Source organism: Stegodyphus dumicola, chromosome 1, assembly GCF_044657685.1.
Source record: "Stegodyphus dumicola isolate Sdum_Otavi_A_Nest chromosome 1, ASM4465768v1".
Taxonomy (NCBI): domain Eukaryota; kingdom Metazoa; phylum Arthropoda; class Arachnida; order Araneae; family Eresidae; genus Stegodyphus; species Stegodyphus dumicola.
In genome coordinates, this window is record NC_140768.1 from 141,540,255 (window position 1) to 141,559,416 (window position 19,162).

At 34.0% G+C, this 19,162-nt stretch overlaps 1 protein-coding gene across 3 annotated transcripts in view; it reads left to right on the forward strand.

Annotated features, from left to right (window-relative positions):
* LOC118200082 (uncharacterized) overlaps positions 1-18,953 on the forward strand; it is a 109,708-nt gene extending 90,755 nt beyond the window's left edge. The window contains exons 6-9 of one of the 3 annotated variants that reach the window (XR_015042420.1): positions 4,345-4,387; positions 11,142-11,179; positions 11,947-12,016; positions 18,602-18,633. Coding sequence is in view for 1 of the 3 variants with exons in the window: in XM_085821470.1 (XP_085677596.1) it covers positions 4,345-4,387; positions 11,142-11,179; positions 11,947-12,016; positions 18,602-18,748 (298 nt within the window). In the remaining 2 variants the exon portion in view is untranslated. Of the gene's footprint in view, positions 1-4,344; positions 4,388-11,141; positions 11,180-11,946; positions 12,017-12,309; positions 13,322-18,601 lie in introns of those variants that run through there. The other 2 variants (XM_085821470.1, XR_015042421.1) reach the window with 2 other exon arrangements.
* The last annotated feature ends 209 nt before the right edge of the window (positions 18,954-19,162 follow it).

Genomic DNA, 19,162 nt, shown 5'->3' on the forward strand with positions numbered 1-19,162 from the left:
AATGATTTCATTTGTACGTAACTGAAAATAAAATAGCAGTTTAGAAGAAGGTTTCAGATGTTAAAAGATTAAATGACAAGTATTTCTATGCAGACTGTTATGAAAAGTATTGATAATTATAATTTCCTTTTCATAATGAAGATCTTACTGAAATAATCTAAAGGAATTCGTTTTGTAGAAGACACTTGCAGGCTTCAGTACTGCCATGCAGCCAACTCGTAAAATTATTTGCATTAATTAAAGAGGAAAAAGGTTTGTACTTTAATGGGTAATTTTTTTTTTTTTTTTTTTTTTTTTTTTTTTTTGGTACAATATAATAAAACTTTGTGAGAATGTCGTTAAAGCAATTTTAGAGATTGAAAATTATAAATGACTTGTGCGAAAATTTTTTTTTTTTTTTTTTTTTTTTTTTTTTTTTTTTGTTTCATTTTAATGTTCCAACAATTTCATTTATCTACGCAATGCTGATGAGCGGGAGCTCCAAAGACTTGCTCATTACACCTTACGCCTTAGAAAAGACATTCGTTCTTACAGTTAGCTTTTGGAAGCATCAGTTGTTGAACTTTTCAAGGACAGTCTTTTCTCAATATGATTTGTGTACACTATTAATACCTGAACACAGTTATCTCAGAAAGTCCTCTCAAGTGGTTGATGGTAAAAAAAGAGGGGCGGGAGAACCTCAGACCACCCCCTGGGATGTTCTCCCACAAAAGTGGGGTGGAAAGTTTAACAGTTTTAGCTAGGTTCAGCAATACCTCAATTACCTGTGGTACTACGGAGGTGCTGGCCTAGCTTCTACCTGTACCTGTTGTTTCTCTCTGCTTCATTGCACCATAGCTCGTAACTACGTCATTTGCGACCTTGCATTCCTACGTGATTCCGAGTTGTCTCTGTACCTCCTACACACACTGCAAGATTGTCGGTCTGGTAGCGAATCACCTTGTATATATATGTACTTTTGGTGCCATAGATTGCAACCGAAAAGGGAGGTGCACATGTGCATCTTATAGCAGACCCATGCACAAAATTTTAATGTAACAAAATTATAAATCTAAAACACTAAATAAATCGCAAAAAAGAGTATCATTTAATAACATTAAAGAAGAAAAGTTAACTTCGAATTATTTTGATTTATTTATTAACCGACCCCTCAAACTCAGAGTGACGTCCAAAATCTCAAATTCTGAAATTAAATGTTAAGTCAAATTTTTATCATATTACAGTCAAATTTTTGAATATATATGTTACCGGCAAAGTTTGAATTACAACACTGTATAGAATGCCTAGGCATTCTATACAGTGAATTTTAGAATTTTTTAGAATGCCTAGGCATTCTATACAATGCCTAAAACTATCCGGCAATGTATGAAACGATTCGCACATTCCCTAGGCATTCTATAGAATGCCAAATGATAACCCGGCAAAGTATGAATACATTTCTGATCCGTTTAGAAGAACTAAATTACTTACCAGAAGTTAATAAATGACGTAAAAAGGCCAAAATGACTAGTAAGAAGCAACCACGGGACTACTGGCTACTGAATCGCTAGGATGTGATGTTTGTGAAAAATAAAATTACATTCATTTATACTGTTTAAAGAAAGCGTCAGTACTATACAGTATTACGTCACGGACGCTGAGTTATTTCCCGTACATTATGAAAACTCATTTGAGTACTGGATACGGACGACATGATAGAATGTTGAAAGAACTTTCAACCACATACAAAAACGTTACACGTAATGATATTGAACCGTACAATTAATTACCTTGGTGTGTCCTGTCAGAAAAAAACAAAAAGCTATTAAAAAGAGAATTATTGTGAAAACTATGAATGTTTCTGAATTTAAATTTCTGTTGTCGGGTAGATCTTATTTATTCCCAGTCTCATCCAGATAGGACATAGATAGACAATAAATACAAATTTATTGTCTTATATCAAGATCATATCACTATCATATCTTTTTTTTACATATTTCGAATAACAGTTTTTAATGGCACTCTTTCATAAATGTTTCAAAATAGCATTTGTATTTTTGAGAAGTGAACGTCTTTTAAATAACAACCTTATTATAACCTTTTTTCATGCTTCAGTATAAATTACTTTTAAATTCTTAAAGTGCATTTATCATTCTATAGAATACGCAGGAATTATATACGATGCCTAGGAAAAGTATGTAATAATCCTCGTAATTCATACTCATCTTAAAATCGTCGGGTGTTATATACAATACTTAGGCATTCTTTAGAATGCTGGCGTCTCATACTTTGCCGGTAACATATATATACAATGATTACTGAGTTCTCGAAATACAAATATAGTAAAAAGTTTTAAAAAGTTAAATAATTTTAAAAGTTAGATTTCGGATAAAAATTTAGGTTTCGTAATTTTCTCAAAATTTATTTCTTTAAATTTTTAGACATGAATATTAAGAATATACGTTTAATTTAATTGTAATTGTTTTAAATTTTGTCATAGTTTGCGACATTTAAAACAATTTTGTAACTGAAAGTATATGTTGCCGATAAAGACCAACGGTTGCAAGAACAAAGCACAGGTAACGAACGACACAGGTAACGGTGTATGATAATTATTTAGTTATACTTTATTACATTGTTTTTAATTTTAGTGTAATGTAGATGGCGTGATGTCAATTTTCTTAAACATGTTCGATGATAATTTTCAGTCTCTTGCGACAGGACGCGAAAACTTAGAGAACACTATGACAAAGGTGAATGCCTGAAAACTTGTAAAGAAAATTGCGAGTAAGTTTTCATTAAATAAATAAAAATTGAGAAGTGTTTATTATATTTTTCATTTGTACAGCTAACTGGACGGCTCACATGATATTTTGCTTCAAGCCAGGTCAGAAGTGGGAAGTTATTTACTACCTAGCCAACCGCAGCCTATGGGCAGGGTCGGCAGACAGGACAATCTTGTATTTATTGCTATGTATTATTAGAATTACAATAATAGTTGGCAGATGTACTTCTGCTTACATTACGGTAACTGGAACTTATAGACAATGGAATTTTACAATCTCTTAGAAACAGAATTTTACAGATATTTACAATGATGTTTTAATAGTTGTAGTTCCAGAAGAGAAAATTTGAAGCTGTGTCTATACGAATTTTGAACAAAACTCGTAATTGTGTTATTACGTCTTACAGTTATTGAAATGCATTGCCTTTATTACAGAATTGGTGTTTACAGTATTTCCATCGTTAATGTTTACGGCCTTTTCAGTCTCGAAAGGTGTTACAACTCATCAGATTTATCATTACTGTATTTAATTATCTGTATCGCTCTATTTAGAGCTCTGTGATTGCCTGGTACCACCTTGCATCACTTTCGTTCATTATTTATAGATGGTTTTGGCACATATACTTGGTCATGTGATCATATGACTTGAAGTCGTATGACAGGTGTATAGGTAGTAGCTGAGATCGCTTTTAATGCCACGGCAGAACATGTCCGTTTTGCTTTTGCCAAATCTGTATAGATATGCAGGGATGGGGCAATGACCTGCATATAGCTGTGTAGCATAGCTGCAGTTAGTCTTGATTTCGGGGAAGACCTTCGAAAAATATTTATAAATCTCTCGCCCTTCATCCGTGTTGTCCGAATTCTCTTGTCATTCTGATATGGCCAGAACATTGGTCTTGCTCTTGAAGTGCGAAACTGCAAATGCAGATGTGATGCGTACTGGGATCTGCTATTGCGGCTTTCGCTAGTTTATCTGCGAGTTCATTTCCTTCTATTCCGATGTGGACTTTGATCCATTTCACTTTAATCTTTTCTTTGCTGCTTGCAGTGAGATAGTGGATGTCATGTATAATTCTGGTTTTGCATTTGGTACCTGTTATTGCCAAAATACTAGAGAAACTGTCTGAGCTGATTATAGTTTGTGTTCGATGTGCTAGTGCCCAGTTAGCTGCTCACCTAATAGTCATCAACTCTGACTGAAATACAGAGTTAATAGGAAGTAATTTAACACTCCAATTAAATTAAATTGGATTACAAAATTATTTCCGCACTGTCTGATTATTTTGACAAACATAAAATGCGCAGCTTGTGCCTATGTCCATTTTGGAATTATCTATGCAGATATTTATTAGATATTACGCACATGCGTTTATGGTGAAGATCTCTGCAAATCGTACAGCTGAAAGAATGCTGTCAAACATTGACTTTGTTCTCATAATCTGAGCTGATAAAATGATTCTGCTATAAGAAGTGCTGATACCTTATAATATTTTATAACGTAAATTTAAGCTTTAATTTCAATGTTAAATCAAACCTTTAATTAAACATTAAAAAATATCTCCTCTTTTTTCATTTAGGAAATGGAGATATATTTATACCATTAAGGAAAGCGACATTTCAGTAAGTATTTTATATTCAGTATTAAATTGTATACATCATTGAGTATAGTACATTATACAGTATCATTCAGTATTTGTTATGCATCACAGTCACATATTTTTAGTCACATAATTTCTCGAAAACAAAGAAGAAAATTAAATCATTTAAAAAATTATGTAACTGTGGTTTCTGGAGCTCCAGCCCTTTGATGTTACTATTAATCTTTCCCTTAAAATTTCATTTCGAAGGCTTTATAATAATTGAAGGACTATGGAACACAATGAGCTTACACCAGAAAGAACAATGAAACACTTGAGTGTGCAATGTGCGTATGAATTGATTCTGGAACACCAGAAAAATGTTAAGCCTGAAACAATAGTTAAATGATCTTTACGATGTGGAATATCCAAAGCTCTATATGACTCTGAAAATGACAAGCTCTGGTATACCGTTACCAGCGATAGCGACAAAGGTACTGACAGTGACAGTGAATAAGAGGTACTAAACACAGAAAATTGTTTCTTTTCGTCGACAATAAACACATTTGATCAATGTTTGGTAAGTACTGTTTTCATTTTAGCTACTTTTACACTCCCAAAATGAAAAAATATTATAGATAATAGACAGTCTAGTCGTGGTTTATCCTTGTTTATTTTGTTTTTGAAATAAGAGGCAAAAAATAAGGGTGATTCTTATACACGAGAGAATACGGTAAGCTATCGTTGCAGAACTAGGAGGGTCTGGAACCAATATCTTTCTTTATAAGGAGTTGGCTCCATCTCTTCCCCTCAACAAAAGTAGAAAGTTTCATCGTAAGTTCACTCTTCTTTTGCGTAACAGGCAGAATTATAACGTAGAGAATTAATGGTAGCAACCCTTTTTGTTAAGATCACAGTTATTTTTATATGATTATTTTTTCTAAAGCAGAAAACTTATATACTAATGCGACAAGTTCAAATAAACTTTCAAGGGTTCATTGAAGATGTGCCCCGAAGTCAGCAGGAATATTTCGAATAGTCTGTGAAATAATTTAGCTCAGTGTAAAGTATTTCTTCACAAAGTAAATTTGAATCTGATTTATTATTCACTTATTTTTATAACAATGTTAGAGTTTCGAACTAATATCATTTTTTCAGTTATGACATTTTAGCACATTACGATATTATTAACTTTATCAAATATTTCTGGAATAAAAAATTCTTCAAATATTTTTCTTGATCAGTAGTATCCGTTTATTTCTTTAAATTCGTAACCAACGGAATAGTTTGCTAAAATATATAGCTATATTTAAACTGATTATGTATATTTCCTTTCGCGATCAGGTTCATAATTTAACAACAATTCATAATTTAGCAGATCATAATTAGGTTCATAATTTAGTAGTTATCAAATAAAAATAATATTCTTGCACGTTTGTTCGAATTCTTTTTGAGAGTTCCAGTCAATTATGAACAAATCGTATCGACTAATTAATAAAGCTAGTTTTCAAAAGTATTCAGCTGATACTTCATCACTCCATTCTTGTTAATTAATTTGATGATGGCTTGCATTAGTACCCACACGCAAGTTCTGCTATCTTAACTTAAATCGTGCACGTTTGATCATCTTGGTCGATCTGCCTTTCCTCTGCTCAGTGAACGTGAACTGTCTGCTTTATTCTCTGTTGACCTATTTTCTCGTGAGAACTTTTCTAGGGTTCCTGAACTTTTCTTTCTTTGCGCCAAGGTGCAATATCAGACGACCTAAAAGAGGCAATAATCCTTACTGCCCCAGAAATACCCAGGAAATTCTCAAGATTATCTCCGTAAGCAAAAAAAAAAAAAAAAGATAAGTTAAACGCACACTACTTTTGTTTACCCTTAACAAATATTTTCTCCAAGGGAATGCATAATTAATAACTCATGAATGCTTCGAACACATAATAGTGTAAAACTAGCTCTAAATATCAACAGCTAATGATGGGTTAGATCATTCGCAAAGCACTTTTAAAAGTTTATCAAGAGGTGAGTTATTTTCAGTATTTCTAATACACTATTTTCCTACTGTTAAGACTGACATATTACTAAGCATTACAAGTTTATTCACTCAGAAAATAAATATTAGTGAAAAGGGGAAAAGACATTTATTTAATATACAGAGTTTGATCTTCATACACTAGACCAAAACCCTGAAAGACAAGTGTCGATTTATCTCTATATTTTGTAACAGCGAAAGGGACAGCGAAAGGGTGCAAAGGATCTTTTTATTAATCCCAATAAAATTTAACAGATGGCACCAACTTGTGCTTAAAGAAGCCAACACTTTTGGCTTTAAATCAAAGATAATGGATAAACTTAAGTTAATGGAATTTAAGTCTAGTCCAACGGCTTCATAGTATTTCGGTGGTAGTTTAACTACCGTGCGAGTACCTAACTATCGCACGGTAGTTTAAACTACCGTGCGAGTTGGCTGTTGCCGAAGTCAGCAGAACAAGCGTAATGGCAAGAATAACTCAATTTCGCCGAATTCTATTCGCTAGAGATTCAAAGTAAGCAACGTGGCTTTCAAGCAGTCAAACCACGCTCTGATTTCACTCTCCAAAACCTTCCTTTAAATACTTTCTTCTTTCTACCTAATTTGAATATCACGAGCGCTTTAAATTTGCATTGTGACAGAGAAAGAAAGGAGGAGGCTTGAAAGGTAAGGGAATTAAAATAACAGGTTACAAAATTAAAATGGTCCTTAAACCTAATACCATATAAAACTCTTAAAAATTCTGAAAAACAGAAAAATTGTCAATTTTTCCCTCACAGGTTAATTAATGTAATATATGTATTCCATTTCACTATAACACTTGTGGTGTTTATGTGCAAGTTTTACTAATGGAATGTCATTTTAATTCTCTTCTTACCTTTCTGCTTTTTTAGCTACGAGGTTGACTCCAAAATTTAATTGCCGGCAAGCAATTTTACTTTGAAAATTAGAGATTTATGAATAAAAATATGAAATTTTAGCCTCCATTCCGTCGCCTTGCCGACTGAAGCAAACAGTCTGTTGGCTACTCTAATACTGATCTTGCTAGGAAAAGATTAGGAGGTCAGGTTCTGTTTTGATAAGCATGTGTTTGATATTCTGTCGAGGTCTAGACAATTCTTGCGAAATTAGATTTAATTTGTTGAATTTATATCCTTTGTGAAATGGAAGTTTTGAGTTATAAATCAAATGCAGGTTGGCTGGTAAATTTGCGTTTGTACATTTTCATTGAAGTGCTCACCAGTGATGATGGGGAATGAGCGTAAAGTGTTTTAACTCTGTGTCTGTCTGTTTGATGGTTTGAAAATCTGGTGTGATGATTGACTTCACAAGACAGATGTAACACCTTACTGACACTGTATTGTAATACCCACAACAGGTGTTACAACACACCCAGCTTGTCGCAATTTTAGTAAAAAAATGTATTCGCCCTTTTTATATGATGCAGGTTTTATTCTATAATGCATAAAAACGGCTTATTTCCTTTTGTGTTGTTACTCATACAATTTTCCCACATTTTTTATTCTGAAATGAATTAGGCTGACTTGGAGAAAAGAAATTTCTTACGAATATTTAGAAAAATATTTATGAAAAGAATTTGAAGTTCATAAAGGTTTTGAATTACCGGTTTTCCAGAATGATAATGTTATGATTCATACAAAAACTAAAATAGGAATAAATAAATTCGATTGAAGTTTATATCGCACTTGTTAAGGCGAAACACTTGCTGCAAATTAAATTGTTTTTAATCGGTTTGTACTCAAAACATGCCATTTCAAATCAGGGATAACAGGCGACCAATCTCATTGAAAGTTTAGTTGCATAGGATTTACGGGGTTTTCTCCTATGTGTGTTGTGAATACGAGTCGGTTCTGTTCGGAAATTCCTTTACAAAGCTATACGATCTCGTACACAATAGATCCTGGCTTAGACAGTTCTGTTTAGAAATTCCTTCTCAAAGATATGAGAACCCGTACGCAGCGATCTCTGGCTTCTTTTGCCATCATCGATTAAGGAAACAAACATACCAAACATTCGAAAACTTCATTTCATGTTGCATTTCGAGAGTCTTGTAACTTCGATTGATCTAATAGTTTTACTAATGAACTTCGAAAAGAAGGCTCAAAATAAAGACAGAAATCACTGTTATTTACTGTGTATTACTTTAAATGTAAAATTATCTCAAGCATTCATGCAAACATTAGTTGTAATAATGTATAGTATTTTTGCGTTCTATGGTTTCGTGGATTTGGACTGATTGATTGATGACAACGCTTGATGAAGGATCAAAACGCAATTTATTCGACAGTCTTACACAGCTACAAAGAGCATTACAGTCGTAGAAAAACTACGATAAAAAAGCTGAAACAATCCGCAACGCAGCCTTCAGCCTACAATGGTGAAGACAGTTTCATGGCAAAGCACTAAAGTACAGCTCCCGACTCGGTCGATCGCTCTCAAGCTAATCTCAGAAATCAAAGCACTACTGCTGAACTCAACACACTTGAGATACTCTTCCCAATAAACTGTTACTCCGCGTACAGACAGGGTATTTATAGCTTTTGCACTGCCTTCGAGAACATTCTCAGGAAAACCTGTAAGAATTTCTTCTAGAATGTTCTCGCTTCGTCTGTGGCATATCGCCATTTTTGTCGCCAAATTGCGATTTCACGCCAAATCTGGTAACCCTGTTTCCTTGCCATTTTTTGGCAGCCCTAAGCCCGCTTTGCGTGGAAGATATCTTACCGCAGCTAGGCATTTCGCAGCAGTTTGTTGTACTATATGTAACACGTAGGTATAATATAATTGTTTGAACCGTTAGTATTGTAAAGACTGTTAAATTTTCTAGGTGGAGTGTTTGGAAATGTTATCTATGCTAGCGTCAGGAACCTATCCATGGATTCAGATAGTAGATGGATGTTCCATTATGTCAGAGAGGAAACAATGCATTAGTTTCTTAAAACCTCAATCTGGTTTTCCTTCTATAATGTTTAGAAAAAATGTAGTAATGCATCTGGAAATTGTGATACCCATTTTCGTTAGCAGCTACAATACTGAGTCTTTATTTAACATTTACCATTTAACATTTGCAAAGGTTACGTCAGATTATTTGAAGATGACAGGCGAAAGTTAAATTTAGTAATCAATCATAAAATTTACATAAAAAAAAATCTGAAAGTTTTCAGATTACACGTTTCGAGAGCATTTGTGCTAAACATATTTAAAAACAGCATGTCTTCAGAATTTCCGATAGACAGTTTCTCGCGCTGGAAATAAAAATATTTTTTTCCGCACAGTGCGTTGCCACTGTTTCCTTTCAAATCATTGAGTTTCTTAATAAGAAATTTGTTAAAAGTTTTAAAAAATATGAAGTGGGTAGTAAAACAAATTCGAAATTCTAGTTTCGGGCTTCCAGGTGCCTATATCGGGTGCAGAGCTACGTTATTTGACGGCTCTAGGTGCCATTGTTTTTTTACAATGCGAGAAACATACATACATTCCCGCAGATTCTTCATCATTTAATTTCTTTAATACAGAGCGATAATGTTCGGTGGCAACAATTTGAAAGTGATATAGCAGTTTATAGTCATTCCACGCAAAATCGGGTTTCGAGACTAATAGCCCTTCCAGGCTAACGCCCCTTTGGGTTAAAAATTGAAAAGAAATTGTAGTCTGATCTCGGTATGCGATTCAGTTTAAAAATTAAGATAAACCTATAAGAATTTTTCTCTTTGAAATAAAGAAATGAAGAATATAAAATGTTATATGGGCTATGCAAAACCTTATATTAAAGCTATGCAAAACTGCGAAATAGTTGAGTTAAATAGAATGATGGATTGGATTGTGATAAAATGGACGAGAGCTGTCTGTTTAAGAATCGGGATGTCTTCTTTGGAGATTTTTTAAGGAAAATTGGTTCGCATTCACGTTAAACTTTGGAAAATCTACGAAACCTTCCTGTAACCAGCCCGTTCGTTTTGTTTCGAACACAGGTCATATAATCAGCTTTTAGTTAACCTTAACAACTCGGCCTCTGGTAAGGCATCATCTACAAACGTATAAGAATAAGGTTTAATTTACACGGTAATGTGTCAGCCACGTTCAGAATACATGAAAAAGAAAACAGCCAGACACCGGTCATGTGTATCTTACATGAACCATTTAGAGCTACTTTCGACCCCCCCCCCAATTACTCAAAAACTATTAGATCTACGAACTTCCAATTTTGTATGTCTAATAGAACTCCCTTGAACACCTAGAACCCCAAATTTCATCAATCTTGTAATTATGGAATATTATAGTCTGAAAAATGCCATTTTTATCACTCACGAATTGACTTACTCATCAGACACCTGGACCATTTCTAAATGACTTAGATACTTGAAATTTGGTATCAAGGTAGATTGTTAGAGGGGCAAATACAAAGGAAAAAATCCAAAACGTCAAAAAAATAGTTGAGATCTAACGGATGATGGTTCCACAGTATTTCCTTTAATCATAGCTGTAGGAATGTACAACGTTCTTCGATTCATTTAAGAAAGATTGTCTTTTAAATAAATTAAAGAACGTTGGACATTCCTACAGCTATGATTAAAGGAACTGCTATGGAATTTGCCGTCCATTGTGATAGCGACTACACAGAACGTCATTTCTTCCGAACTTGGATCCTTTTTCAAATTTATATTGTTGTTATGATATCTATTACTGTTACGTATTAATTGTTTAATACTAAAAATACTTATTATTACTTTATTTTTTACAGTATCCAGAGGATAAGCCAGATTACTTTATTATCAAAGAGTAAGTATTTTTCATTCTATATTTTGCACTTGAAACATTCACTTCAGTTATTATATTCCAAAGTGCCTTGAAAAAATTTAGAAATAAATTTAAAACTTGACAATAATATTAAATTTTTAAACATGTTAACTTAAAAATTTTCCGCTATCCGAAAAGTACTATCAATTTCAGAATCAGGATTTAAAAATAATAATAAGATATATTGTGAAAATAAGCATTTATGAATAATAAGCATGGTAAATTTGCTTTTGACTTAATTGACAAATGAGAATTTCTATAAATCAAAACTGATTGCTTTAAAGGCTAGCTAGGATTTGCAAATTTTGTTCAAAATTAAATTGGATGGAAATACTTAGCAGAAAATATAGAACAGACGTGCCACACTAATATTATTGCATACATAGGAAAGTGCGAAAATATCCTGCCATGCTACTATACAGAATATTTTCCTTTATAAAAATGGAAACACTTAATAATTGAGCTTTTAAATGTTGATTTAAATTAGCCTCTATTTATTTAAACTTTTCCTTGATTTTCAAAGACAGTTACTTGATAGGAACTGCTTTATGTCATAAAGTTTATACTTGAATCAAAGAGACAAAATTTTAGTTTTTAATTTAAGAATAAAAGCGTTATTGAAAAAAATAAATAAATAAATAGCAGTGTTTGATATAATCCTGAAACATTGTCACTCAACTTTAATCGTACAACAAATATGAACTCTTCTAATGTTTTTCGGATTTTTATATTATATATTACTGTTTTAGTTCTGCATTTGTGGAGCTGTATTTGCAGGACCCCCCTCTAACAGTTATTTCACATAAGCCACGTATTGAAGTAAGTAACACTTGTTATGCATTTGTAGGATATTTATTCCTCGTTAGGAAATGTAGGAGTTTTAAAATTATGCCGGCATATAGTGAACCGCATTCAACTGAAATTTTTGCTGAAAGTAGTAAGGAATAAGCTCCCAAAACTAGTGTTTTTAATACGGGGTGTTTATTAATGAATGGTGCCATTTAAAAAATTAATAATAAATCATTGTATTACTTATCCCGTGGTAAAACCTATACCGTAAGCATTGGTAATTGTCTAAGTTTCTCATGTGATATTTGATGTTTGCTTTTCAGGCTTACTCTGCAACCGCAGCATGTTTCCAAGATGGCGCAGCAGCAGGAAAAGACTTCTGTGTGATCCATTTTAAAGTGTCCAGATCTATGGTTTCAGTGCAGCGTGAGTTTCGTGCACATTTTCTGTGCACAGCCCATTTTTTTTTTCCAACAAGAAACTATAATCGGTGGACATACTGGAAACCTGACTGTTACCCAAGCTGAACACCAATTTTGATGGTCATATTTGGCAACTGTACGTGCTTCGCCCCTTTTCCACAGGAATGTACGAAAGCTTCTTACTCGTTTTCTTCACTAATGCTGTATTGGGTGAGCTGCAGTAGCAGACAACAGTCTCCGTTTCTTAAGTTCTCCGTTCCAACAGCGGTTTCTTAAGAACAAAGTTTATGTACCGCTAGTGTCCGTGTACTTTGAAGACGTTTGTAATCGGACAAAGCATGTACTGCAGACCGTCACAGCGCACATGCTATACCGATTATGGAAAGAATTTGATTACTATGTAGATGTGTGCCGTGTGACCAAGGGTGCACATATTGAAGGGCTGTGATTTAAATGTCATCAAAAACTTGGACAGTTGCGCTGCTTATTTTGCCCATCTAAAGTAATGCATCGAATTATTATGAATATTTAAAACCGCACCATTGATTTTATAAATACCCTGTATTTTGTAATATATCTCAAGTGGTTTCCAGTATATCTTAAAATACTATTTTTCTGTATACATCAAGCGAATTTTGTTTCACATTTGTGAAGAAATTTCGCAATGATCAACCTCTGTCATCTTTTCACAACTCATATGATTTTTTCAAAATAGCACTTTATAGTAATATCTTTAGAAGCACAAAGTATGTAATTATTAAGAAACACATTTTGCATAAGCGTAAATAATGCAGTACGTCATTACATTAGCTATGCGTTTACTAAATTTTATACGTTAAATAATATTTTAATTCTATACCACGTTCTTATTAAGAGTTATGATCTAAACCATATTTATTCTATAACTTTTGTAGATTAGTGTAATTTATGATGCATAAATATTCTGCTGCAATCAAAGATCGAAAATAAACATTTAAAAAAATTACGTAATTAATATAAATAATCTAAAGTACGAAAACGTTTTACATTACGCCCAAAGGAGCTATTTTCAACATTTTGTGTGTTACCTTTATTTATTACATATCATGTTCTTTGCACTTAAACCACATAAAATTCAGTTCAACAGCAATATCGCAATCGCAAAATAATTTTAAAATGAGCATATCTTTAGAATTTCCGATACGGTCTCGCACTCTAAAGATAATTTTTTTTTTTTTTTTTTTTTTTTTTTTTTGAAATTGTTGAGTTTCTTAATCAAAAATCAGTTAATGTGTTACAAAATATAAAATTGATAATAAAACAAATTCCAAATTCGACCTTCTAGATGCCCATATTAGCAGGAGGATTACGTTATTCAAAATTGGATGGCTCTAGGTACCGTTGTCACAATGCGAAAAACAAACATTTATGCAGATTCTTCATTATTTAATTTCTTTAAATATAACACAGGACGATAATGTTTCGTGGCAACAGTTTGAAAAGCTAATCAACGCAGGCAGTGAATCGATGCAATACGCCAAAACGAAATTTATAGCCCTTCTAAGCTACCGCTCCTTTGGGCTAAAAATTCCAAAGTCCATCATTATTTCTAGTAACATGGGTATGCAAATAAATCAAGAAACGCTTTTGAGGCTGTATTGTACATTTTTTTTTTTTACATAACACTGTTATACATATTATACACTTAATTTTCTGAAATTGTTACTCATGGGCTACATCTGAAACATGAATCTAGAGAATTGCCTGCGTGAGCGCGACTCAGCTATAACATCATTCGGAGAGAAAACGGTGTAGCACTAGGGTGCTTGGGTTAACATGAACCCTACCCCTTACAGAATAAGTAAGTTGTTTTGAATAATATTAACAAATAACTAAACGAAAAGCTCAAAATTAGATAAATTAAAATTAAAGAAAACTAAGTTAAATAATTAAGCCAGAACAATTTTAAAAAAAGCATTATCGTTAAACAGAAAAATTCTGAATAGTGAGGTAACTAAAAGAACGGGAAGACTGTTAGCCTGAACGCCGCTGAGCTGGCGAGTGACAATAAATAATCGTGTTTAGCCCCTTGCCGCACATTCTATCAAGTTCTGGATGGCTTGCAGACTGGATTTCGCTTTATCCATAAAGTTTGCACTCTGCAAAAATCTGAAAATTTCAGAAATAATTTTTAAGAGTTCTTGAACTTTGGGACCAAATATCCACGAGAGTATCTCCTCTATAGTACTGTGGGTTTCCCTTTGACTTTATTACTATATCACAGTCCGCTTGGTTTTTGCATAGGCCGATGTTTTGCTTCAGAGAGTTCCGGGAAATTTTCAAGTGACGCTTTTCTGGGGCTGGTAATCGCTGTGGCTTCTGTTGATTCCTCTGCTCATACCTTGCTTTGTAAACCTCACAACCACGGAAGCTACTAACATGTTCCCCACTGGAAAAATTACAGCAGGGCTTGTCCTTTGGTTTCTCGTGGCACATATTACTGCGATGCGGGCCTCCGCACTTAACACAACGTTCTGGAATATTACACAGGAGCTATAACATCATTGCACCACTGAACATCCACAGCGAGCTTAGGGTACCAATATGATTTATTTCTCAGAATAAATCATACTAGCAATTTTATGAAATATTTTTTCCCAAAAAGTTTTGAAGTTTTTCCCCTTATTTCTGGTACCTTCATGATTCCGCGTTTATAGAACTTCCGGGCTTTATCAGTAAAAACCTCCACCAAATGCGATTTGAGGTCATCGTTCTTACCGAAATTTTTGCCATTTAAGAAGTTTTATTAGTTTTGAAGCAAATGATCATCCGATGGTGCAAAGTTGGGGTAATGTGGGGGATACGACTTCACTTCCCAAACAAGTTCCAATAATTTAGTACCTGTTGCTAAAGTTGTGTGAGGCCTCGCATTGCCGTGGTTTAACGCGATTCCTTTGCGATTTGCATATTCTAACCTATTCTCTTTGACTGCTTCCGGCCCACCAGCGGCCGAGCGGTAAAGTCGCTGAACACTGGTAGTTCGGTCCGAGGTTCGAATCCCGCGAACATGCTGCGTGGGAGTTTTCGTGGTCTTTCCCATGTGTAACGTGTGTATACGAGCCAGTTTCCCTTAGAAAGTCCTCCACGAAGGCATCCTTCCTCTTAGGCAGATAGCCCTCGAGGCTTTGCCATAATCTCACACACACGCTTTGACTGCTTCCTCCAGTGTCAAACGTTGTGGGCAGTAAATATTTGATTTTATCGTCTGGTTTCTTGGAAGCAGCTCAAAATGCACAGCACCTTTGTAATTCCATCAAATTGACAGCATGGTCTTTTTCTACGACAATTTATATTTCGATAAGATTTGGGTTGATTTATCATGCTTGGGCCGTTATCCCTTCCGATTAATGTTATTGTAAATAAGCCATTTTTCATCACCAGTAATAATTCGTTTAAAAAAATGATCGATTGCATAACGTTCGAAATGCGTATTTCAAATATTGATTCATTGTGTTAAGATAATTTCCTTCAATTCATGCGGAGTCGAAATCGTGCTTAACGACTCCAAGACATCTTATGTGATTTTCAATTATTACATGTGATACATTTAACCTTTCTAAAATCTCTCGCGCAGTTATATTACGATTCGATTCAAGTATGGCTTTAATTGTGTCAGCATCAACTTTAAAATGTTGGGCAGAACACTGATCACTTTTAAGGAAAAAATCTCCAGAATGAAAGATTCTAAACAAATTCTGGCACATGCGTGCTGGCATGGACATGCGTGCTGGCATTTAGCCGACATGGACACTTAGCCGACAGGACATTTAGCCGACACAAAGATTTAATGTCAGGACATTTAGCTACGGGACACTTAACTGTCAAGACATTTAGTCAACAGGACAGTGAGCCGACAGTGACGTTTAGCTGACAGGTAGCCAATAATTATTTAAACTTACTATCAATTGCAAAATTTCTCGACTTACCCATAAGTTCAATATTTAAGTTACTTTTTTTCCTTCTATCAGTAAAATTCATGTTTCGATTCTTAAAGGTCTCCATATGTGCGTTTAATTCTTCTGTAATTTAGCATTGTTTGATATGTATCGTGCTATTTGGTGTATATTGGCCAAATTGAAAAAGCGCTGAAATTTATCGGCAGGGAATATGAATTAAATTTCGAAAGGAATTTTTTTTTTTTTTTTTTCCTAAGTACGGCGGTCCCTTAATTACATTTTAATCTGATCTGAAAAATTATCCGTAAAGTCTCTTCATTTAACCAACTGGGTTCTTTTGAACCCCTTCACATCATTAATAATTTTTCTTGTTTACTTAATGACATTAATTTTCCAATCTCGCTCTTCCAAATGCTTTCATATTTCTAATACCTTTACGTTTCATTACTATTTCACTCATCACATCACGTTACATTCTTTCCCTTACAAAAGCGTTTGGCTTCTCCCACGAATAAAGTTTCCTTTCCCTGTCATGAAAAATCTGAATAAACCAATAAAAATTATTGTTATTCTTGAGTAATACTTTTTATAGAAACATAGGTGTGGGTTACTTTAGCAAATATACTTTATTTTGTTATTAAAAACAATTAAAAAAAGAGAATTTTTTAGACAAGCAAGAGTATAAATATTTTGTGACCTCTATAATTTGCTGTTTCATGCTACCATTCTTGAGATAGGAATTCTGTAACATTTTATTGCCTCTCGCTTAAAATACTTACTTAGGTTAATGTTTACAGCTCTAAATTGGTGCATAATGTTTAATTTAGAAGTAAAATGTTCTTTAAGGTTTTGTTTTATTCATAACTGAAGCTACAGAAGGAGGGACCACAAACCAAGTAGGCGGAGCAAAGCGTCACATCCTGAAAAGTCATCATAATGTGATGCCATCTATCAATGCTGGATTTAACTAGATCAGTCATGTAAATGCATAATATTATGTACTTTGTTCTGAAAGTCGCGATGTGTAATTTTCAATATAATATCTTATATTAATGTTGTTCTTATAAAATATAACTTTTATCAATATCTGTTAAAAATGTATAAATTTTCATTTCATTTTTCATTAATTTTATTTTTTCCTCCTCTTTCTTTCCTTTTCTTTCTCATTTTCGGTTTAGCTACATGGTAATGGAAAAATTTTTGGTGCCCATTTTTATGAATGCATTTACAAAGTTCTAGCCTAAAAAGGCAATTTTCATTCGAAGAGACTCGTTATACAGGGTGTTCGGGATAAATTTCCCACATTTATAATTGATTACATTTTCCCGTAGGTTGGAGGTACTGACACACACTACTCGTCATTTAAAAGTTTGAACCCTTCTTCATTCATATACAAGATGTCAGAAAGGATGGATGACTGGAACCCACCTGAATCATGGAAGAGAATAACTTGCATCATGATGATTCGTGCCGGCCATCAAAATAAGGATATTATGACTGCTGCTCAATGCTCCCTGAACACAGTAAAAATAATCAGGCAGGAACTAGAGACTTGCAATGGTGACTATGAGGATGTAGCAAGAAGAAAGATCCCTAGCAGACGATCTGATTGCGTTCGTACAGCAGAATTCCTCGCAAATCTGCAGGAACAGGTGTTGAAGAACCCTGGCATTGGAATTCGGGCTTTGTCACGTGAAATGAATGTGAAATGAATGTTACAGCCTCTACTATGAATCTTGTACTCAATGAAGACCTTCGCTACTACTCATATAAAGGGATTCTCTTTTTCCTTACGAAACTGTCAAATTTATCCCGAACACTCTGTATATTAAGTAAAACGGTCACCTTATTTCTTTTAGGCTCAGCAGAGGCCGAGCTTTAAAGTCATGAAACCTGGCAGTTCGGTCCGAATTTTGAATCCCGCTAACAGACAGGCTGCATGGGTGTTTTCGTGGTTTTCCCCATGTGTAACATGTATACGAGCCAGTTTTCATTAGAACGCCCTCCACGATGGCATCCCTCCCTTTGGCCAGATAGCTCTTTGTCTTTGCTGTAATTACAAAAACCAAACCTACTTCTATTAGGTGACCGCAGATTTAGTTTCTGGCCCTCTGGTTCTGCAGCTTCAGTTATGATGACTATGCAGCAACGATTCCAACTGTAGCATTTTCAGTTAACATTATATTAATTTAGTGAACGTGTTACAGGTACAGAAAGCTGCACTAATCTTATTGCTAATTGATTGTTTTCTTTTCTAGACCATTGAAGCGTTCAGTTACATCGGAGGTTACCTGGGCTTATGGCTGGGACTTTCAGCATTCGCTTTCATTGACTTTCTTCATTCATTGATTGAATTACTCTACCACTTTGTTCAAAAAACGTTTCGAAAGCTTGAAGTGTTTTAAATTTTTGCAACCTAATCCCACAATCTTACTTACATCTATTAAAATGCAAAACTTAAATTGTTTTGAAACTATTGATAACATATTTCTTAAACAGAATGTACTTTAAGCTTAAAAACCTAATTTCAGTGAGGAAGTGATTCAAACTCACTGTGACAGTGTAGTGATTCGCACAACAAATGCAAACCATCCCAATAATGCAGGACAATAACTGAAACAATTTACGGTGGGAACAATTTTAATCCATTCAAGCATGACATCAATCTGAAACTACCAGACATCTTAAAAATAGATCAACAACCATTAAAAATATTAAATTAATGTTGAAAATGTTAAGAATTTGCTAATTTGTAGTTGCAAAATTATACATGTAAACTATTATATGTACCCTGTTCCACAATTCTCCAGTTTAATTTA